At 41.6% G+C, this 23,353-nt stretch overlaps 1 protein-coding gene across 9 annotated transcripts in view; it reads right to left on the reverse strand.

Annotated features, from left to right (window-relative positions):
- Positions 1-23,353, reverse strand: part of RBL1 (RB transcriptional corepressor like 1) — an 87,645-nt gene that overhangs the window by 12,465 nt on the left and 51,827 nt on the right. For all 9 annotated transcript variants that reach the window (XM_021921070.2, XM_021921067.2, XM_021921069.2 and 6 more), the window contains 5 exons: positions 21,483-21,749; positions 18,623-18,831; positions 7,866-8,042; positions 5,577-5,648; positions 3,226-3,316 (listed from right to left, as the gene is read on the reverse strand). In XM_021921070.2, the coding sequence (XP_021776762.1) occupies positions 3,226-3,316; positions 5,577-5,648; positions 7,866-8,042; positions 18,623-18,831; positions 21,483-21,749 (816 nt within the window). The remainder of the gene's footprint in view (positions 1-3,225; positions 3,317-5,576; positions 5,649-7,865; positions 8,043-18,622; positions 18,832-21,482; positions 21,750-23,353) is intronic.

A 23,353-nucleotide genomic window follows, 5' to 3' on the forward strand; every position in this document is an offset into this window, starting at 1 on the left:
AGTTAATAACTGTATATAAGACAGAGTGCGGTGACTCACACCTGTAATCCCAGCACTTTGGGAGGCCAAGGCAGACGGATCACTTGAACCCAGCAGTTCAAGACTGGCCTTGGCAACATGGTGAAACCCCATCTCTACAAAAAATATAAAAATTAGCCAGGCCGTGGCTGAGCCGAGAATCACTTGGGCCTGGGAGGTCAAGGCTGCAGTGAGCTGTGACTGTCCCACTGTACTCCAGCCTGGGTGACAGAGCAAGACATGGTCTCAAAAAAACAAACAAACAAACAAACAAAAGGTCAGGTGCAGTGGCTGACGCCTGAAATCCCAGCACTTTGGGAGGCCAAGGTGGGCGGATCACCTGAGATCCGGAGTTCAAGACCAACCTGGCCAACATGGCAAAACCCCGTCTCTACTAAAAATACAAAAATTAGCTGGGCGTGGTGGCAGGTATCTGTAATCCCAGCTACTCGGGAGGCTGAGGCAGGAGAATCACTTGAACCTGGGAGGCGGAGGTTGCAGTGAGCCGAGATCACACCATTGCACTCCAGCCTGGGCCACAAGAGTGAGACTGTATCTCAAAAAAAAAAAAAAAAAAAGAAAAAGAAAAAAAAGAAAGAAATTGTGTAGCAGAATTTGATCTGAAACCTATATCTACAGGAAGTGGCGAACTCTCAGTCACCTCAAGTTTCTTTGGCAGACACTTATCAAAAAGAAAACAAAACAGAAAACCACATCATCTATTATCTTTTGCTTCTACTCTCTACTTCACTGCTCTTGTAGCTCAGATACTTGCTAGCAGTTAGTTTCGCATAGAAAAAACACAAAATAGGCAAGGGATCCACAGCTTTCTAGCTAACCTGATGTCTGGTTTTGTAGGAACAGAAAAACCACCCCAGATAGGTAAGCAACATGTATAACAAATACAGAAAAAGGCTTTTTAATAGTTTGTCAGGGTTACTGTCTGCATTTGTTGTTGTTTTGTTTTTTTGAGATGGAGTCTCACTCTGTCACCCAGACTGGAGTGCAGTGGCAGGATCTTGGCTCACTGCAACCTCTGCCACCCAAGTTCAAGTGATTCTCCTGCCTCAGTCTCCTGAGTAGTTGGCATTACAGGTGCCTGCCACTGCACCCACTGCACCTGGCTAATTTTTGTAGTTTTAGTAGAGACGGGTTTCACCATCTTGGCCAGGCTGGTCTCGAACTCCTGATCTCATGATCCACCCACCTCGGCCTCCCAAAGTACTGGGATTACAGGTGTGAGCCACCGCGCCTGGCCAGGGTTACTATCTTATATACTCCTCATTGCCTTGAAAAGGCTCCAGAATAACACACTTATGTAAAAAGAATTGAGTTTGGCCTATTATCCTCAAAAAGTCAGATTCTAGGACATTATTAAAAGATCTTTTTGGTGAATGAAATCTTAAAAGTTTATATCCCAGTGGACATCATAATGATTATGGATATTTTTATAATTTAAAAACTTGTTTTAATTCATCAGATTTTCTTTTAAGAATTTATCCTAAGGATGTGGCCTAAATATTTAAGCTACAAATGATACTCATCACAGAGCTGTGCATAACTAGAAGCAACCTGGCCAGGCATGGTGGCTTATACCTGTCAGCCCAGAACTCTGGGAGGCCAAGGCAGGGAGATTGCTTGAGTCCAGGAGTTGGAGACCAACTTGGGCAACATGGCAAAATCCCACCTCTACAAAAAATTAGTTGGGTGTGACAGCAAGACTGAGATGAAAGGAACGGGGAAGGTCAGGGCTGCAGTAAGCCATGATTGTGCCACTGCATTCCTGCCTGGGTAACAGAGTGAGATCCTGTCTCAGAAAAGAAAAAAAGAAAAGAAAAAAGAAAAGAGAAAGGAGGGCAGGGGAGGGGGAGGGGAGGAGAAGGGATGGGGATGGGGATGGGGAGAAGAGAGGAAAGGAGAGTGGGGGATAGGAGAGGACAAGACAAGAAAAGAAAAGAAAAGAGAAGAAAAAAGGAGAAATGACCTAAATATCTCACACTGTGGCATTAAAGAAATCACAGTACCTAGGCTTGGCACAGTGGCTCATGCCTGTAATCCTAGTACTTTGGGAGGCCAAGGTGGGCGGGTCACTTGAGCTCACGATTTCAAGACCAGCCTGAGCAAACATGGCAAAATCCTGTCTCTACAAAAAATATAAAAATTAGCCAGGGTGATGGCGCATGCCTGTAGTTCCAGCTATTCGGGAGGCTGAGGTGGAAGGATTACTTGAGTCTGCGAGGTCGATGCTGCAGTGAGTCATGATCATACCACTGCACTCCAGTGTAGGTGACAGAACAAAACCCTATCTCAAACAAAGCAAAACAAAAAAAAAAAATCACAGTATATACACATGTATATATTACATACACCTTAAATACATGGAAAGATGAGACAAGGGAAAGGAGGTAGACAGAAGAGGTGTATGAATACTAACCATTTGATTCTCTTTTCTTTAAAAAAGATTACTAGTGCCTGAAGTCTTAGCATGATGGTGGCAAGAGGGTGCAGTCTTGCCTGTGGTAGCAGAATTACCTATAAATAATACTTATATGAACAGGACATTTTCTTTTGTGTGTGTGTGCGTGACAGAGTCTCACTCTGCTGCCAGGCTGGAGTGCAGTGGCGTGATCTCAGCTCACTGCAACCTCTGACTCCCGGATTCAAGTGATTCTCCTGCCTCAGGCTCCCGAGTAGCTGGGACTACAGCTGCATACCCCACAACTAGTTAATTTTTGTATTTTTTAAAGTAGAGATGGAGTTTCACCATGTTGGCCAGGATGGCCTTGATCTCTTGACCTCGTGATCTGACTGCCTTGGCCTCCCAAAGTGCTGGGATTACAGGCGTGAACCACCACGCCCAGCCAGGACATTTTCTTAATAGACTCCTCGGGAAGATTACTGTCAGCTACCTTGTTTTCCCTGTCATTCAGATTTAAGAATTTTATTAAGTCTCTTTTATATGTTTCATTAACATGTATAAGTAGACTAGAAAATTTCTTCCAAAACAATTAACGGGGGACAAATTAATGGTTTCAATAAACTATACCAGCACATTCTAATCTCAAACATAATTGTTTTCAAAATGTGTGTGTATTGTCTACCTCACCTCCTCATGATTCACATTTCCATGTTGTCTGACACCCACTGTATTATGTACAGTGTGATCCAATGTGTTTTACATATAGTATGTTAAATTGGATAACTTACCACAATCTATCATTTCAAAGTCATCATTTATATTTTTATTATATGCCACAAATTCTCTTGGAATACTTTTCAGCAGAACACTTCTATATACCTACACACCAGAGGGGAAAAAAAGGACTGCTCAGTCAGAGGTACATGTTAAACAAAATCAAAATGAGAAGAGCAAAATATCAAGCCAATGAAAAACTATTTGTCTGTATAAGTGATACTCAAGGGTAAAATGTTATTAGCTCTAGTAAGCATAGATTATAACACATACCATAAAAGAGGGGATACTGGAGAAGAGCTTACCATCTAAGATGGGCTTAGTTTATAAAATAGAAGAAATAGCAACTAAAGACTGATGATTGGGTTTTACTAAATAAAAGCAACTTCAAAGACCTGAGTTTGGTCAGGTGCAGTGGCTCACACCTGTAATCCCAGCACTTTGGGAGGCCAAGGCGGGCAGATCACTTGAGGCCAGGCATTCAAGACCAGCCTGGCCAACATGGTGAAAGCCCGTCTCTACTAAAAATACAAAAATTAGCTGGGCATGGTAGCACACACTTGTAATTCCAGCTACTAGGGAGGCTGAGGCAGGAGAACTGCTTGAAGCCAGGGGGTGAAGGTTGCACTGAGCTGAGATTGCACCACTGCGCTCCAGCCTGGACAACAGAGCAAGACTCTGTCTCAAATACAAAACAAAAGAAAACAAACAAACAAACAACAAAAGACCTGAATTAATTCCTCCTTTTTAATTCCTTACACAACAATCGATTGGTCTTTTTTTTTTCTTTTTAGAGACAGGGTCTCACTCCATGGCTCAGACTGGAGTGCAGTGGCACAATTATGGCTCACTGTAGCATTGACCTCCTGGGCTCAAGCAATCTGCCTGCCTTGGCTTCCTTAACCGGTGGGATTACAGGCGTGAGCCACTGTGCCTGGCCAAGAGTCGTTTGTTCTTAAAGCAGCTTGTTTTTCTGCCCCCAGCCCATTCCCATCTCCTTTCAGATGGCCACATGAAAATCTTTTCCCTTCCCTGCCCCTGAACTATCTCACCTCTGAGATAGCTGGAAAGGCATGATCCATTCCCCCTTGTACTATATTATAGGTTACTGGTATTAAGAGGATATTCAGGGAGCCATGGCTTGGCCCATTTTTGACTCACACTAACCTCACCTTAATGATCTTCAAGGACAATCTAGAGCTTTCTAGGCTCTGTTCCTGAGGGATTTTCCTGAAGAAGCCCAGAAAATCTTAGCTTATCACAGGATATAACAAATGCCTGTACTTGGTTCTTCAAATGTCTCTATATTGCTTGCTATAATGTATTTTAGGGCTTAAAGCTCTCTTAGAAGGGGATATAACTACTAATACTGAGGCCACATCTCTGTGTTGGTCTGCAATCTAGGCCACTCTCACTCTCTTTCTGGCTACAATTTCCAGGGCCAGAGAAGAGACCATTATGCTTCCTAAGAGCAGAGCAACCAGGTTCTTGAATGATCAAACCCTTAAGGTAATTTACTTGTGTTCTTCAGGTACAATAATAACAACAATATGACATTAACATTCATTAAATGCTTATTGTGTGCCAGTCCACTCTGCTACTATGACTGAAAGGTTTCATGCAATTTTCACCACAGGGAGAACAATATAATCAGAAATGTTTAACATCTATTCAAAGATGCAAACATTAGGGTGCTTAGCAGATGGCAAAAGAAGCTGTAGTTAGGTTAATGAACCCTAAAATTTCACTGGGTTTAAATATCATTAAAAAAATAAAGTTATATAATTAAAGAATATTATTATTATACATATCTTTTTTTTTTTTTTTCTGAGATAGAGTCTCGCTCTGTCCGCCAGGCTGGAGTGCAGTGGAACAATCTTGGCTCACCGCAACCTCCGCCTCCCGGGCTCAAGCAATTCTCCTGCATCAGCCTCCCGAGTAGCTGGGATTACAGGCGTGTGCCACCATGCCTGGCTAATTTCTGTATTTTTAGTAGAGACAGGATTTTACCATGTTGGCCAGACTGGTCTCGAACTCCTGACCTCAGGTAATCCACCTGACTCCGCCTCCCAAAGTGCTGGGATTACAGGCGTGAGCCATTATACATATCTTTCATTAAATGAAGAAATAGAATGGCAGAACTTATGAGAAGTATATGAAAGTATATGGATGAATCGGAAACAGATTTCCTGGCTTCTACTGAAATTTTCCTTTGATGAAATTATCTCTTGAGTTTTAATGTTATCCATTAAAACAGAAAATCTGAAGTATATTAAAACTATAAAATAAGTTTACCTTTTATATAACTTGTCAGTGGAAAACAGTAAATCTATTTTTGGACAGTAGGAGAAATAATGTAACTCACGTGACTATTAGCTTGGGGCTGATTCCTGTAACTTTTCATAATTTCTTGAAAAGTTCTTTCTTCTTTTGTTACCTAAGGAAAATAAAAACTGCATTTATCAAATGCTTTTTGAAAGAAAAATGACTCTGAACAAAACTTTAATTATAAGTTGGCACTGAGAGCAACCTTGCAGAAAACCATTAACTCCAGGCCAGTCCATGACTAAAAACCACTAACATTTATGATTTTTTTCTACCTTTACAGTTCAGGCTTTGTAGCCTGTGGGGAATCACTTAATAGTTTCATTAATCAAAAAGCACTGAAACTGTTATGGTGTGACTCTACTGAAAATCCATTTCTTTATATAAAAAAAGATATAAGAAAACTCAGATCTGTTTAATGCCCTGCAGTCTCCAGTTTTATTAATTTTAAGTACTTACTTAAAAGTAAATTAACTACATACAAAGGATTAAAAATATCTTACAGTGATGATCCTCAATCAAACTGAGTGGCTATTATAGGATTAGGTTTTAACATTTCAGGACAGACTGTAGGGTTTCTAATGTTTAGACAGAAGTCACAGTGGTGGCCAAAAGGAAGAAAAAGGAATTCCTTCTGGGATCTCTGTGATCATAAACTTCACTTAAGTTACTCCTTTCCCTTGCTTCACTGTCCATTAGTGCTAACCCTGTTCTCTATAATGATGAGCTAGAAATGGCAAAGCCTGAACTCTAACAGTCTTCTGGAAAACACACAATTAGCTAGTAACATTTATCTTTTAAGTTTTTAATTCTTTTTTTTTCTTTTTTTGAGATAGAGTCTCGCTCTGTCATCTAGGCTAGAGTGCAGTGGCGTGATCTTGGCTTACTGCAACCTCCGCCTCTCGGGTTCAAGTGATTCTCCTGCCTCAGGAGTCCTTCCTGAGTAGCTGGGACTACAGGAGTGTGCCACCACGCCCAGCTAATTTTTGTATTTTTAGTAGAGACAGGGTTTCACCGTGTTAGCCAGGATGGTCTCGATCTCCTGACCTCGTGATCTGCCTGCCTTAGCCTCCCAAAGTGCTGGGATTATAGGCGTGAGCCCACGCCCGGCCCTTCAGGTTGAGTTTTCTAACTGCAACTTCACCATTCTGCAAATCAGCAAGATTCACTTCAAACACATGACTCTTGAGGCTATCAGATGCAATTTGGTTCCTTGAGTCCTGGTAACTAGTGTCTTTCCAGTATTTCTTGTATTGAACATAGTCGGTGCTTTTTTACATCAAACTAATCTTTCTTAAAAAATGAATCAACCATTTTCTTGTTGGCTCCCTTTTAGTTGCCTTTTGTATGGTGCATGTTCTCGTTAACTGCCATAGTGCTGCAGAAACAATTACTAAGACCTATTATTTATTTATTTATTTATTTATTTGAGACGGAGTCGTGCTCTGTCACGCAGGCTGGAGTGCAGTGGCGCAATCTCGGCTCACTGCAAGCTCCGCCTCCCAGGTTCACGCCGTTCTCTTGCCTCAGCCTCCTGAGTAGCTGGGACTACAGGCACCCACCACCACGATCGGCTAATTTTTTGTATTTTTAGTAGAGATGGGGTTTCACCGTGTTAGCCAGAATGGTCTTGATCTCCTGACCCTGTGATCCATCCGCCTTGGGCTCCCAAAGTGCTGGGATTACAGGCGTGAGCCACCGCGCCCAGCCTAAGACCTATTTTTTACAGAGATTTCAAAGAGGCATTCTGGGAGGAGGGGTCACAAAGGAGTTTAAAAACATATGCTCTGTCTCAAAAAGCTGAAAAATCAAATCTTAACTGTATATATCTGCTAGGACTGCCAGTGTGGTAAAGACAAATGATTGTATCAGATATATGAGAATTTTAAAAAACAAGCAAGATATGTTATTCTGTGACTTAAAACACGTTGTAGCAACTAGAAAGTAAAATGCTCTTCTGGGGCAGCACAATAAATCATGAGAAAGCAATATGCAATATGGTACAGAAACTTTTTTTTTTCTTGAGACAGGGGTCTTGCTCTATTGCCCAGACTGAAGTGCAGTGTCATGATCTCGGGTCACTGCAACCTTGGCCTCCTGGGCTCAAGAGATCCTCCCACCTCAGTCTCCCAAGTAGCTGGGCCTATAGGTGCAAGCAACAATGCCCAGCTAACTTTTACATTTTTTACAGAGACAAGGTTTCACCATGTTGCCCAAGCTGATCTCGAAATCTTGGGCTCAAGTGATCTCCTTGCCTTGACCTCCCAAAGTGCTAGGATTATACGTGTGAGCCACCATGCCCAGCCTCTTCTCCCAATGTATACATTACCTTTGCCATGATATAAAAGGCACAAAGGAGGAGCTGATCCAAATGCCTGTCTTTCATTAGATCAGGGCAGTGAACTAAAGTGAATTCAAAACACGTCCATATCTTCCTTCGTAACTCATTTGAAACATCCAGTTTTAGACATAGATCACGTAAGCGTACACTTGCCAAATGATAGACCTAAAATAGAAGGTAACACATTGATGCAAAACACCAAGTAAATCATTTCTCAAATTTTTATGTCTTACCATGAACATGGGCTTTCAGACCAAGATTAAAAACACAGGCTGGTGATATACTAAATTAAATAAAATTTCTGTTCTATAGCACTAGTTCACTGCTATGGCAGGAGGATATAGATTAAAGCAAAGCTACTTGAAAATTTTTTTTAAAGATGTCATCTATTACTCTATGCTGCCAACTATGTAAAGAAAAACTGAAATATAGATTTACCTGCATCATGACAATTATGAATACATAATTTTTCTTTTTTTTTTCTTCTTAGGTGGATTCTCGCTTTGTCACCCAGGCTGGAGTGCAGTGGCACCATCTTGCCTCACTGCAACCTCTGCCTTCTGTGTAAAGCAGTTACTGCTTTAGCCTCCCGAGTAACTGGGCATACAGTTGCAGGCCACCATGCCTAGCTAATTTTTGTATTTTTCGTAGAAACAGGGTTTGATCATGTTGGCCAGGCTTGTCTTTAACTCCTGACCTCAAGTAACCCACGCACTGCAGCCTCCCAAAGTAATGGGATTACAGGTGTGAGCCACTGTGCCCGGCCCGAACGCATAATTTTTCAAAGCTCAGAAGTCTCTGTCTATTCTCTTTGGGTTCAGGTAAAATTGCTAGGAGGTCTAACATGCCAAATAATATACGTTTGACTCCAAAATGAGTCAGAAAGCAAAACCATTTAAAAATTGCTCCTATATTCTACACTTTTTATGAGCACAATGGGAACAAAACAGGAATGTTAAACAAGATACAAAGCTTTTTTTTTTAAAGCATGTGAAAATAAATTCAGTTCAGTTCCCTGGCCCTAAGATCCTGCAAGACTTTTATTATTTTAAGAATTGATAACCCTGATGTGGTATTCCTAAACCAGACTATTCTATTCAAACTCTTTTCTTTTTTTTTTTTTTTTGAGACAGAGTCTCACTCCGTAGCCTAAGTTGGAGTGCAGTGGCACGATCTTGGCTCACTGCAACCTCCGCCTCCGGGCTCAAGTGATTCTTGTGTCTCAGCCTCCCAAGTAGCTGGGACTACAGGCAAGCATCACCATGCCTGGCTAATTTTTTTTTTTTTGTATTTGAGTAGAGATGTGGTTTCACCACGTTGCCCAGAGTGGTCTCAAACTCCTGAGGTCAGGCAATCTGCCTGCCTCGGCCTCCCAAAGTGCTGGGATTACAGGGTGAGTCACCGCACCCGGCCCAAACTATGTCTTTAAATTTCCAGAGAGGAAAAAAAAAGAAAGTAAGTTACCCCTTACAGAAAATTATCTTTGGCAGAAAAATACCTACAAACTGAGCTTAAAAACTAATTTAAGCTACTCAGTAATCTAATATAAAGAGAGACAAATAGTTGACTCCAAAGCCACCAGTGATTTATTTTACAGCAAACAAATTTTCTGTATCCTCTCCCCTTGTTTCTGGTCCAGCCATGCTGAGGAAACAGTAGGGTCAGAGCAGAGGGAAAGACGCTAGAACTTTATATTCATGAAAGGATAAGATAAGAGATATAGTCCTAGCTAGAAGAATTAAAAATAATATGTAATTAAGTAACACTTGGTAAAGTATCTTTTACAGAACTGATCCAATGCTTACAGGATACACATATGCTGGCAGGCTTTTGATTCTAACATTCACGGTAAATTCTATTTAGGCATAGAACACCAGCATCACACTGAGTTCAGCATAGATAATCGTTATAATTTACTCAGTGAATGGTTATTTTGAATTTATTATAGATTCAGACATTTCAGTTCCTTTTATATTTTCTAGCTTCTTATCTATACTGAGTAGGTTATAATTAAATGAAAGGAAAAGGATGTTAGATTCTAAAACAACATTCAAAATGAAGAATTCACCAAAAAAAGCCTTACTTCTTTCAAACTTAGGTTAATTATCAGAGGCAATAATTTGCCATTTTGAAAATTAAAAACGGTAAGTAAATGGGGAAACCGCTATATTTTCAAGCTCTGTATTTTAAACAGTCCTTAGGCATAGGAGGGGGTGGAGGGACAGAGAAGAGAAGCCAGTAAAGGTTGTGAAAAGAGCAAGACTCTCCCTCAACCATCCTAATTGTCAACCAAAGCAGCCCTGCTTTCATATGTTTTGTTTATACTTCTGGAGACTATTTCATTCAAAGAAGGGGTTTCCCTAAAAGATGAAATTCCTTGGAGAATCAGTTGCTCCAAAACCCACAATGTAATGAAAATAAATGAGCTATAATTGAAAGGAACAGAAGACAAAGAATGGTTGTAGAAGCTATAAATGAGTTGTTTTCCAGTGTCTGTCTCCTCTTCTGCAATAACAGAACCCTTGACATTTACACCTGGCTTCCTGTAATAAAGACTATATTTGCCCCTTTGAAAATTCTGCCTGGGCACGGTGGCTCACATCTGTAATCCCAGCACATTGGGAAGGTGAGGTGGATGGACTGGTTGAGTCCAGGAGTTTGAAACCATCCTAAGCAACATAGTGAAACCCCTTATCTACAAAAAATTAAAAAATTAGCTGGGTGTGGTAGCCTGTGCCTATAGTCCCAGCTACTCAGGAGGCTGAGGTGAGAGGATTGCTTGAGCCCAGGAGGTTGAGGCTGCAGTGAGCCATGATCTTGCCACTGCACCCCAGCATGGGTGACTGAGCGAGATCTTGTCTCCAAAAAATAAATAAATAAATAAATAAATTCTACAAGTGGCTACATGACTAAGTGGGAAATAAACAGCACTGGTGTATGTAACTTCTAGGACAGGTTCTGAAGGTGAGGAGGCATGCTCTTTTTCTTCCTGCTGGCTAGAATGCAGATATGATATCTGGAAGGGAAGCAGTCATCATGGACTGAGTTAGAAACCTTGTGTTGAGAACGGCCAAAAAATCCTTGAAGGGACCTGGGTTTTTTTATTTTTTGAGATGGAGTCTTGCTCTGTTGCCCAGGCTAGAGTGTGGTGTCGCAATCTCGGCTCACTGCAACCCCGTTGCCCAGGTTCACGCCATTCTCCTGCTTCAGCCTCCTGATTAGCTGGGACTACAGGTGCCTGCTACCATGCCCGGGTAATTTTTTTGTATTTTTAGTAGAGATGGGGTTTCACCATGTTAGCCAGGATAGTCTCGAACTCCTGACCTCGTGATCTGCCCATCCCGGCCTCCCAAAGTGCTAGGATTACAGGCGTCAGCCACCACGCCTGGCCAGGACCTGGGTTCTTAATGGTCATGGTAACCACAGCAGTCCCATACTACTTACAAAGACTTTACGTAAAAGATAAATTCTCTTGTTTAAGCTACTATTATTTTCAAACGGCTAAACTGAAATCTAAGAAATAAATAGATAATCACTATGCCCAAGGTCAGAAAACACGTTAGAGGTACTGTGAAAGAAATAGGATTTGATATAAAAACGTAAAAAATAATCCTCGGCTGGGTGCGGTAGCTCACGACTGTAATCCCAGCACTTTGGGAGGCCGAGGCGGGCAGATCACGAGGTCAGGAGATCGAGGCCATCCTGGTGAACACGGTGAAACCCCACCTCTACTGAAAATGCAAAAAAAAAAATTAGCCGGGCGTGGTGGTGGGCGCCTGTATTCCCAGCTTCTAGGGAGGCTGAGGCAGGAGAATGGCGTGAACCCGGGAGGCGACGGAGCCTGCACTGAGCGGAGATCGTGTCACTGCACTCCAGCCTGGGCGACAGAGCGAGACTCCATCTAAAAAAAAAAAAAAAAAAAAAAAAAAAAAAATTCCTCATGTTTTATCTTAATATAAAACTATCTAATTCAGAGCGTGAGCTAAGACTTTCCATGATAGCAAGTGACAAAAGAATGGAGAAAAACATGATTGAGGAAGAGTATAAATTAAGGAAGATTTATTTAGCATAGAGAAAAGAGGACATATAAAAAATTATTGCTGGGCACAGTGGCTCACGCCTGTAATCCCAGCACTTTGGGAGGCTGAGACGGGTGGGTCACAAGGTCAGGAGTTCAAGACCAGCCTGGCTAAGATGCTGAAATCCCGTCTCTACTAAAAATACAAAAACTAGCCGGGCTTGGTGGCACACACCTGTAATCCCAGCTACTTAGGACGCTGAGGCAGGAGAATTGCTTAAACCCGGGCGGCAGAGATTGCAGTGAGCCAAGATCGCGCCACTGCACTCCAGCCTGGGTGACAGAGCAAGACTCCGTCTCAAAAAAAAAAAAAAAAATTATTAGCAGGCGCGGTGGCTCACACCTGTAATACTAGTACTTTGGGAGGCTCAGGCAGTGGATCACGAAGTCAGGAGATTGAGACCGTTCTGATCAACATGGTGAAACCCTGTCTCTACTAAAAATAAAAAAAATTGGCCGGGCGCGGTGGCTCACGCCTGTAATCCCAGCATTTTGGGAGGCCGAGGCGTGCGGATCACAAGGTCAGGAGATCGAGACCACGGTGAAACCCTGTCTCTACTAAAAACAACAAAAAATTAGCTGGGCGCGGTTGCGGGCGCCTGTAGTCCCAGCTACTGGGGAGGCTGAGGCAGGAGAATGGCGGGAATCCGGGAGGTGGAGCTTGCAGTGAGCCGAGATCGCGCCACTGCCCTCCAGCCCGGGGGACAGAGCAAGACTCCATCTTAAAAAAAAAAAAAAAAAAAAAAAAATTATTACAAGAACAATTGGTTGGGCATGGTGGCTCACACCTGTAATCCCAGCCACTTCGGGAGGCTGAGGTGGGAGGATCGCTTGAGCCCAGGAGTTAGAGACCAGCCTGGGAAACACAGTGAGACTCTCTTTCTTTTTTTTTTTTTTTTTTTTGAGACGGAGTCTCGCTGTGTCTCCCAGGCTGGAGTGCAGTGGCCGGATCTCAGCTCACTGCAAGCTCCGCCTCCCGGGTTCACGCCATTCTCCTGCCTCAGCCTCCCGAGTAGCTGGGACTACAGGCGCCCGCCACCTCGCCCGGCTAGTTTTTTGTATTTTTTAGTAGAGACGGGGTTTCACCGTGTTCGCCAGGATGGTCTTGATCTCCTGGCCTCGTGATCCACCCGTCTCGGCCTCCCAAAGTGCTGGGATTACAGGCTTGAGCCACCGCGCCCGGCCGAGACTCTCTTTCTAAAAAAAAAAAAGAAAAAAAAAAATCTAGCTGGATGGGGTGGTGCACGCCTGTGGTCCTACTACTCAGGAGGCAGGAGGAGCTCTTGAGCCCGGGAGGTAGACTGCAGTGAGCCATTATCGTGCCTCTGCACTCTAGTCTGGGCGACAGAGCAAGACCCTGTCTCAAAATAATAATAATAAAACGATTAGTAGAGAAATACACTTAAATTTGCCTGTAGACCCAGCTACTTGGAGGGTAATGAAGGAGGATCACTTGAGCCTAGGAGTTTGGGCTGTAGCGTGCTGTAACTGTGCTTGTGAATAGTCACTGTACTCCAACCTGGGCAACAGAATGGGCTAGCCAACCATCTAGTTGTGGGATACACTGCAGTCATGTTTGGTTATAAATATCTGATTAACATGTCTATCTTATCAGAAGCTGATGATTCAAAATGTGCTTGTAAGAGATAGGACAAATTCAAGTTATTGTCTAAGGTCAACAGTTTTTAGTCCTTTTCCATTAATATTAAAATAATTTAAGTATTATAATAAGAACTGGTCATATGCTAATTTAAAAGGTAACACACTAGATTTATTTTATTAATTTTTTATTTTTGGAGATAGGGTCTTACTCTGTTTCTTGGGCTGGAGTGTAGTAGCACCTTCTTAGCTCACTGCAGCCTTGAAATCATGGGCTCATGTTATCCTTCCACTTTAGCCTCCTGAGTAGCTGGGACTACAGGCATGTGCCACTATGCTGGCTAATTTTTTAAGTTTTTGGTAGAGACTGGGTCTCGCTATGTTGCCCAGGCTGGTCTTGAACTGCAAGCCTCGAGTAATCCTCCTGCCTCGGCCTCTGAAATACTGAGATTACAGGCATGAGCCACCATGCCTGGCCTAGATTTATAATAAAAATTATGAGTAACAGCTGGGCATGGTGGCACATGCCTGTAATCCCAGCACTTTGGGAGGCTGTGGTGGGCGGATCACCTGAGGTCAGGAGTTTGAGACCAGGCTGGCCAATATGGTGAAACCCCGTTTCTACTAAAAATACAAAAATTAGCCAGGTGTGGTGGTGCACACCTGTAGTCCCAGCTACTTGGGAGGGTGAGGCAAGTGAATTGCTTGAACCTGGGAGACAGAAGCTGTAGTGAGCCGAGATCATGCTACTGTATTCCAGCCTGGGAGACAGAGTAAGACTCTGTCTCAAAAGTAAATAAATAAATAATGGCTTGGGCATGGTGACTCACACAGTAATCCCAATGCTTTGGGAGGTCAAAGAGGGAGGATCACTTGAGCCCAGGAGTTCAAGGCTACAGTGAGCCATATTCATGCCACTGCACTATAGCTTTGGTAACAGAACAAGACCTTGTCTCTAAAAAAAAAAAACAATTAAAAAGAATATATAGCCTTCTCACAGTATCCCATCAATCTTTAGAATGATTCTTCGCTGATTCAGATTCACCCATGAGATCCAACATGTATTTGTCCCACAGTGAACTCCATTCTACAGCAACATAACACAATGGAGTTTCAGTTAATTCCAGAGGCTGGCCAACTACTTACTCAAAGTTGCAAAAGAATACAAGCTAGCAAAAAAAGTAAGTTAGATCTGAAAACAGAATCAAATCCTGTGAGCCTGAGTCTAAACTTATAGCTCACCAGGATCATAATGTTCTCTTGAAAGGTCAAATGTATTTTTTAAGTGGCTAAAGGTACATCACTTGACAGCAAAGCCAGACTAAGCATAAGAAAAAATACAGACCACTATCTCTTGTGAATATTGGTGCAAAAATCCTCAACTAAATACTAGCAAAACAAATTCAACAGCATATGAAGAGGGTTATACACCATGACCAAGTAGAACTTATTCTTAGAAGGTAAGGATAATTTGAAATAAGGAAATCAATCTGTATAACACACCATATTAAAAGGACAAAGGGAAAATGGCCACATAATCATTTCAAGTGATACAGGAAAGCATTTGACAAAATTTAACACCCTTTCATGATAAAAAATACTCCAAAAGCTAGGAAGAGAGAAGGAAACTACCTAAACAAAATAAAGGATATACAGTAATCCCTTGGTATACACAGGAGATTTCTTCCAGGAGCCCCTGCATATACCTGAATCTATGCATACTCAAGTCCTCCATTTCGCCCTGTAGAATCCCCATGTACAAAAAGATGGCCCTCTATATACACAGGTATCACATCCCTCAAATACTGTATTTTCATTCTGTGTCGGCTGAAAAAAATTTGTATACAAGTGGACTTGTACAGTGCAAAAACATGTTGTTCAAGGGTCAACTGTATATAAAAAACCCACAGCTAATATCATTCTCAAATTGAAAACCTGAAAGGTGTTCCTCTAAGATCAGGAGTAAAACAAGGATGTTTGCTTTCACCACTTGTATTCAACATAGAACTGGAATTCCTAGCCAGAGCAATTAGGCAGGAAAAAGAATCCAAATTGGAAAGAAAGAAGTAAAATTATCTTTGTTCATAGATGACAAAATCTTATGTATGGAAAACTCAAAAAACTTAAAGAACCCATAAAACCTGACAGAACTAATAAATAAATCAGCAAAGCTGCAAGATAAGAAAATCAATACAACATCACTTGTGTTCCTTTACATTATATTAATGAACAATCTAAAAAATGAAATTAAGACAATTCCACTTACTTACAATAGCATCAAAAATAATACAATACTTAGGAATAATCTTAAGCAAGGACTTGTCTTGCAAAAGACATATACTGAAAACTACAAAATGTTGCTGAAAGAAATTAAAGAAGACGTGAATGAAAAGACATCCTATGATCATGGACTGGAAGACTTAATATTCTTAAGATGTCAATGCTAGCCAATGCAATGTCCATATTCAATGCAATCTCTGTCAAAATTCCAACAATGTTTTTGCAGAAAGAGAAAAATCTATCCTAAAACTCATACAGACTCTCAAGAAATCTTGAATAGCTAAAACAATCTTAAGAAAGAAAAATAAAGTTGGAGGTCTCACACCTCCTGATTTTAAAACTTTTGACACAAAGCTACGGTTATCAAAACTGTGGTACTGAATACAGATAGACATATAGTCCAATGAATAGAATAGAGAGTCCAGAATTAAACTCCCATATCTATGCTCAAGTGACTTTTCAACAAGGATTCTAAGCTCATTCAATGGGAAAGGGCAGTCTTTCAACAAATAGTGCTGGGAAAAGATATCCATGTGTAAAAGAATGACTTTAGACCCTTATCTAATACCATATACAAAAATTAAAATGGGCTGGGTGTAGTGGCTCATGGCTGTAATCCCAGCACTTTGGGAGGCTGAGGCGGGCAGATCACTTAAGCTCACAAGTTCCAGACCAGCCTGGGCAACATGCTGAAACCCCGTCTCTACAAAAAAAATGCAAACACAGGCCAGGTGTGGTGGCTCATGCCTGTAATCCTAGCACTTTGGGAGGCCAAGGTGGCTGAATCACCTGAGGTCAGTAGTTTGAAACCAGCCTAACCAGTATGGTGAAACCTCGTCTCTACTAAAAATACAAAAATTAAACGGGCGTGGTGGCATGTGCCTGTAGTCCCAGTTACTCAGGAGGCTGAGACAGGAGAATTGCTTGAACCCAGGAGGCAGAGGTTGCAGTGAGCCGAGACTGCGCCACTGCACTCCAGCCTGGGCAACAGAGTGAGACTCTGTCTCAAAAAAAAAAAATAAAATTAGCTGGGCATGGTGGCACATGCCTGTAGTCTCAGCTGCTCGGGGCGTTGAGGTGGGAGGATCATTTGAACCCGGGAGGCGGAGGCTGCAGTGAGCTGTGACTGCGCGACTGCACTCCAGCCTGGGTGACAAAGTGAGACTGTCTCAAAAAAAACTAGACATAATAAATATAAGAGCTAAAAACTATAAAACTCTTAGATGAAAACATAGGGGAGAAGTTTTATAATACTGGATTTGGCAATTATTTCTTGTATATGACACCAAAAACAGAGACAAAAAATGAAAAGAATAAATTGACTTTATTAAAATTAAAAACTTTCATGTGTGAAGAACACCATCAATGGGATGAAAAGACAACCCATAGAATGGGAGAAAATACTTGTAAATAGTATATTTTATAGGGGATTAATATCTAGAATACATAAAGAACTCCTACAATTCAACAAAAACAAAACCCATAATTAAAAAAATGGGCAAAAGACTTGAATAGACATTTCTACAATGAAGATATATAGATGAGCAAAAACACATGAAAAGATACTCAATATTACTAATCAGTAGGGAAATGAAAATCGAAATTATAATAAGAAGTATCTTTACACCCATTGGATGGCCATTATCAAAAAAACAAACAAACCAGAAAACACGAAATGTTGGCAAGGATGTGAAGAACTTGGAACACTTGCGCCTTGCTGGTGGGAATATAAAATGGTCCAGCCACTGTGGAAAACCGTACGGTGGTTCCTCAGAAAATGAAATACTAAATTACTCTCCCATTTCTGGGAATATACCCAAAGAAATTGAAAGCAGAGATTTGAATAGATATTTGTTGCTATTTTTGTTTCTTCTTAAGACAGGGCCTTGTTCTGTTGCCCAGGCTGGAGTGCAGTGGTGCGATCTTGGCTCACTGTAGCTTCAACCTCCTGGGCTCAAGTGATCCTCACACCTCAGCCTCCAAAATAGACAGGACTATAGGCATCTGCCACCACACCTGGCTGTTTTTTTTTTTTAAATAGAGATAGGGTCTCACTGTATTGCCCAGAGTGGTCTCAAACCCCTGGGTTCAAGTGATCCTCCCGCCTCAGCCTTACAAAGCGCTGGGTTTACAGGCATGAACAACCATGCCTGGTTTGAACAGACACCTGTACACAAATGTTCACAGCAGCATTATTCACAATAGCCAAAAGGTAGAAGCAACCCAAATGCCCATCAACAGATGAATGAATAAACAAAATGTAGTATTAAATAGAAAGCATATTCATACGATGGAATATTTTTTCTTTTGTTCTTTTTTTCTTTTCTTCATACAATGGAATATTATTCAGCCTTGAAAAGGAAGAAAATTCTGGCACAAGCTATATGGATGAACCTAGAAAACATTATGCTAAGCCAGTCACACACAAAAAACCAAAAAACAAATACCATATGATTTCACTTATATGAGGAACCTAGAGTAGTCAAATTCACAGAAACAGAAAGTAGAACAGTAGTTGCCAGAAGCTGGGGAAAGGGAGAAATGGATACAGAATTTCAGAATGAGAAGATGAAAAAGTTCTGAAGACAGATGGTAGTAATACTGAAAAGCTGCACAACAATGTGAATGTATTTAATACCACTGAACTGTACACTTAAAAATGGTTAAAATGGTAAATTTTGTGTTATGTATATTAGGAAAAAAACAGACCAAAGTCTGTCTCTGTTACTCAATCTTTCTTCCATATTATTTAATATAAACTCTTTTTAAATGCTGTAAAAACACATACCTTTCTGTAAAAGAGTGCTAAGGACCCAGTTCTCTTTGGCCTGCTTATTCCAGTTGAATGTACCTCTTGTGCTTTAGTCAGACTGGTCTGTTTTGGAGAAGCACCAATTAATGAATGAGCAGTAAGTGATACAGGACTCTTGACTTTGGACTCTTGATTTGTATTCATGGAAATAGGTAGTGTGATCTCTGCAGCATCATTTGCAACACCTGAATGTATAAGCATTATTAGAAATAATCTGCATATGTTCTAGGAAAGTTGTCAACTATACATATTTTGTCAATTATATATATACATATATGTGTGTGTAAGAAGGCTACAAAATAGTAATTCTAGGTTATGATTGATTTTTTTTTTTTTTTTTTTTTTTTGAGACAGAGTCTGGCTCTGTCACCCGGGCTGGAGTGCAGTGGCCAGATCTCAGCTCACTGCAAGCTCCGCCTCCCGGGTTCCCGCCATTCTCCTGCCTCAGCCTCCCGAGTAGCTGGGACTACAGGCGCCCGCCGCCTCGCCCGGCTAGTTTTTTGTATTTTTTTAGTAGAGACAGGGTTTCACCGTGTTCGCCAGGATGGTCTCGATCTCCTGACCTCGTGATCCGCCCGTCTCGGCCTCCCAAAGTGCTGGGATTACAGGCTTGAGCCACCGCGCCCGGCGATTTTTTTTTTTTTTTTGAGACAGGATCTCCCTTGGTCACTTAGGCTGGAGTGCAGTGGCGCCATCTCAGCTCACTGTGGCCTCGACCTTCTGGGCTCAAGTGATCCTCCCACCTCAAGCCCTGCAAATAGCTGGGACTACAGGTGCAAGCCACCAGGCCTGGCTAACTTTTTTTTCTTTTTGAGGTGGAGTCTTGCTTTGTCACCCAGGCTGGAGTGCAGTGGTGTGATCTCAGCTCATTGCAACCTCTGCCTCCCAGGTTCAATTCTCCTGCCTCAGCCTCCTGAGTAGCTGTAACTACAGGCGCATGCCACCACACCACAGCTAATTTTTAAAATATTTTCAGTAGAGACGGGTTTCACCATGTTAGCCAGAATGTCTCGATCTCCTACCTCGTGATCCACCCTCCTTGGCCTCCCAAAGTGCTGGGATTACAGTCGTGAGCCACCGTGCCCGGCCTATATTTTTTTAGAGATGGGAGTTTTGCCATATCACCCAGGTTAGTCTTGAACTCATGAGCTCAAGCCATCTGCCTGCCTCGGCCTCCCAAAATGCTAGGATTATAGGCATGAGCCGCTGCAGCTAGCCATTTTTTTTTTTTTTTTTGAGATGGAGTCTCACTCTGTCAGCCAGGTGGGAGTGCAGTGGCCTGATCTCTGCTCACTGAGACCTCTGCCTCCCAGGTTCAAGCAATTCTCCTGCCTCAGCCTCCTGAGTAGCTAGGACTATAGGCATGCACCACCACACCCGGCTAATATTTTTTCTGTATTTTTAGTAGAGACAGGGTTTCACCACGTTTGCCAGGCTGGTCTCAAACTCCTGACTTCAAGTGATCCACCTACCTCAGCCTCCCAAAGTGCTAGAATTACAGGCATGAGCCACTGTGCCCGGTATCCCCACCTTTTTTTTTTTTTTAAGACAACGTCTTGCTTTGTTGTCCTGGCTGGAGTACAGTTGCGTGATCACGGCTCACTGTAGCCTCAAATTCCCAGGCTCAAGTGATTCTCCTGCCTCAGCCTCCCAAGTAGCTGGGACCACAGGCACACATCACCACGCCAGCTAATTTAATTTTTTGTAGAGATAGGATATTGCTATGTTGCCCAGTCTGGGTCTCAAACTCTTGGGCTAAAGTGATCCTCTTGCCTCAGTCTCCCAAAGTGCTGGGATTACAGGTGAAAGCTACCATGCCCCATATAAATTCTTATTTTCTAGAAACAAGAATATTCAGTTTTGTTTTCATACTTTAAATTTATTGAAAAAAAAAGCAAATTTTGTTCTCATTTTGTATGTGCCTGTGATGCGTTTATAGTTTAAATTTATTGGGAAAAAAAAGCAATTTTTAAAACATTTTGAGCACTTGAGATGTTAGTCAAAAAACAGAATTTTTGCTCAGTACGTACATATTGGTAAGCTCAGATAAGAACATTTTAAAAGTAGCTCAGAAGTTCGAGACCTGGGCAACATGGTAAAACCCCATCTGTACCACAAATACAAAAAAATTAGCTGGGAGTGGTGGCACTTGCCTGTGGTCCCAGCTACTCAGGAGGCTGAGGTGGGACAATCACTTAAGCCTGGGAGCAGAGGTTGCAGTGAGATGAGATCATGCTGCTGTACTCCAACGTGGGTGACAGAGTGAGATCCTGTCTCAAAAAATAAAAACAGAAGAAAAGAAAAAGTAAAATCAGTCTAAACAAACAAAGAGGACAGTAAATTTATAAAATTTGAAAATAAAAAAAAAACTATAGATTCAAAACAAAAGACAAGGTGGAGCACAGAGGATTTATAGGGCAGTGAAACTACTCTGTATGCAGCTATAGTGACAGCCACATGTCATTATACATTCTCAAAATCAATAAATTATTCAATACCAAGAGTGAACCCTAATGTAAACTATGGGCTTTGGGTAATGTGTCAACAATGTAGGTTCATCAACTGTAACAAATGTAGCATTCTGGTGTGGAATACTGATAATGGGGGAGGCTCTACATGCCTCTGGTAGGAGAAGGGGGAATATGAGAAATGTCTGTACCTTCCTCTGAATTTTGCTGTGAATCTACAACTGCTCTAAAAAATCAAATCTATTAAAAAAAAAGTATAGATTCAAGAGAAAATAATGAGTTAGAAAAACCATGTGATCTAATCCACTAAGACATTTCTTAAATTTTTATCTCAGAAAAAATATAAAACAAATGCACTATAACGTTACCATGTGATGGAATTATAACTTTATGTCCTGCTGTTCCTGTTAATGGGGCTGTGGCCATTGTTAGAAGAGTTTGACCAGGTAAAATTGATATATTTTCAGCAGTAATGCTTGAAGAAGGAGCGATTTTCAATTTTGTTCCTTCTGTTATGATCTTGCCCATAAGCATTTCCTTTGGGGGGTCCTCTCCAAAGAGTCTTCTCTTAGCACTCCCTGCGGTAGGAGAACTGTAGCGTTCATGGACAGAAATTGGAGACAATGGTTGCATATCTAAAAAAAAATAATAAATTTAAAACAGAAATGTATTCCAAAATAACAAATTAGGTTTACTCATTCACTCAACAGATAGTGAGTTGAGATACTTATGCTGGGCACTAGCTAGATATGAATAACATGGCCTTTGCCCTCATGGAATATATAGTCTACTGGGAGAAAGAGGCATGAAATAAGTCACTACGGTAAAACGTGAAAATTACGATCACTCATCTTCCTGGTTTCTTGAACCTCTGCCTAAATTAAAGGAGCAAAACATTAAGGATAAAGTAGAGGTTGAGAGGTAGAATGATGTGAGCACTAAATTTTAGTAATAGTCCAATATCTCCCAATCATACCTAGTAAAGAGCACCTGAGAAGAAGGGAAGCAAAAGCAAAATCAGGAATTTGGGTCACAGTTTTGCCTCTTTGTGCATATTTGCACTCCCAGCAATTTAAGACAGTAGCTCTGGCTTTCTAATTTAGTAGATATGGAATCATCTTCAGTAAATCCATCAGAAGATATGAGTAAAGATGATATAAATCTGCTTACCTTGCCTTAATCTGAAGGTTGGCAGTAGTGTGTTGATCAAAAATAAAGTAAGGATTATGGATTTTGCCTTTCTTCCTGTGCTATCCTTTCACAGGATCTGCTTTCCATTCCCTCTCTACCAGCTGCACGGCTTTTTCTAGCCCCTTACAACCCTACATCTTTTCTAAATCTTTTTCCACAATTCTTCCCTCAACCAATAATTCCTTACAGGTAGGTCAATAATATGCTTTTAAAGCAAAAGTATTTATTTATTTATGAGAATGGAGTCTCGCTGTCACCCAGGCTGGACTGCAGTGGTGCAATCTCAGCCTACTGTGACCTCCACCTCCTGGGTTCAAGCAATTCTCCTGCCTCAGCCTCCCAAGTAGCTGGGACTACAGGCGTGTGCCACCATGCCTGGCTAATTTTTCTATTTTTAGTAGAGACAGGGTTTCGCCATGTTGGCCAGGCTGGTCTTGAACTCCTGACCTCAGGTGATCCACCTGCCTCAGTTGGGATTACAAGCTTGAGTCACCATGCCCAGCCTTCATTATTTATTTTTACATTCACTAATTAGATAGTCATGTAATCTACTTTCTTTTTCTTTTTTTTGAGATGGAGTCTTGCTCTGTTGCCCAGGCTGGAGTGCAGTGGTATGATCTCAGCTCACTGCAAGCTCCACCTCCTGGGTTCACACCATTCTCTTGCCTAAGCCTCCCGAGTAGCTGGGACTACAGGCGGCCACCACCACACCTAGCTAATTTTTTGTATTTTTAGTAGAGATGGGGTTTCACCGTGTTAGCCAGGATAGTCTTGATCTCCTGACCTTGTGATCTGCCCACCTTGGCCTCCCACAGTGCTGGGATTACAGGCATGAGCCACCGTGCCTGGCCCTGTAATCCATTTTCAAAACATGCTTAAAAGGTATTAAAATGACCCCTAGCGATGATTTAGAAGCTCTCTGTATTAGTGAGGTGATTGGGAAAATAGTAACAGTTTAATAAAAATCTTTCCATAATTCTTGGGCTTATGAAAGTAGCTTTTACTTCCCGTCTTCAGTAAACAAGTGCAAATTTCTATAGTAGTTTCC

This window comes from Papio anubis, chromosome 16 (assembly GCF_008728515.1).
Source record: "Papio anubis isolate 15944 chromosome 16, Panubis1.0, whole genome shotgun sequence".
Taxonomy (NCBI): domain Eukaryota; kingdom Metazoa; phylum Chordata; class Mammalia; order Primates; family Cercopithecidae; genus Papio; species Papio anubis.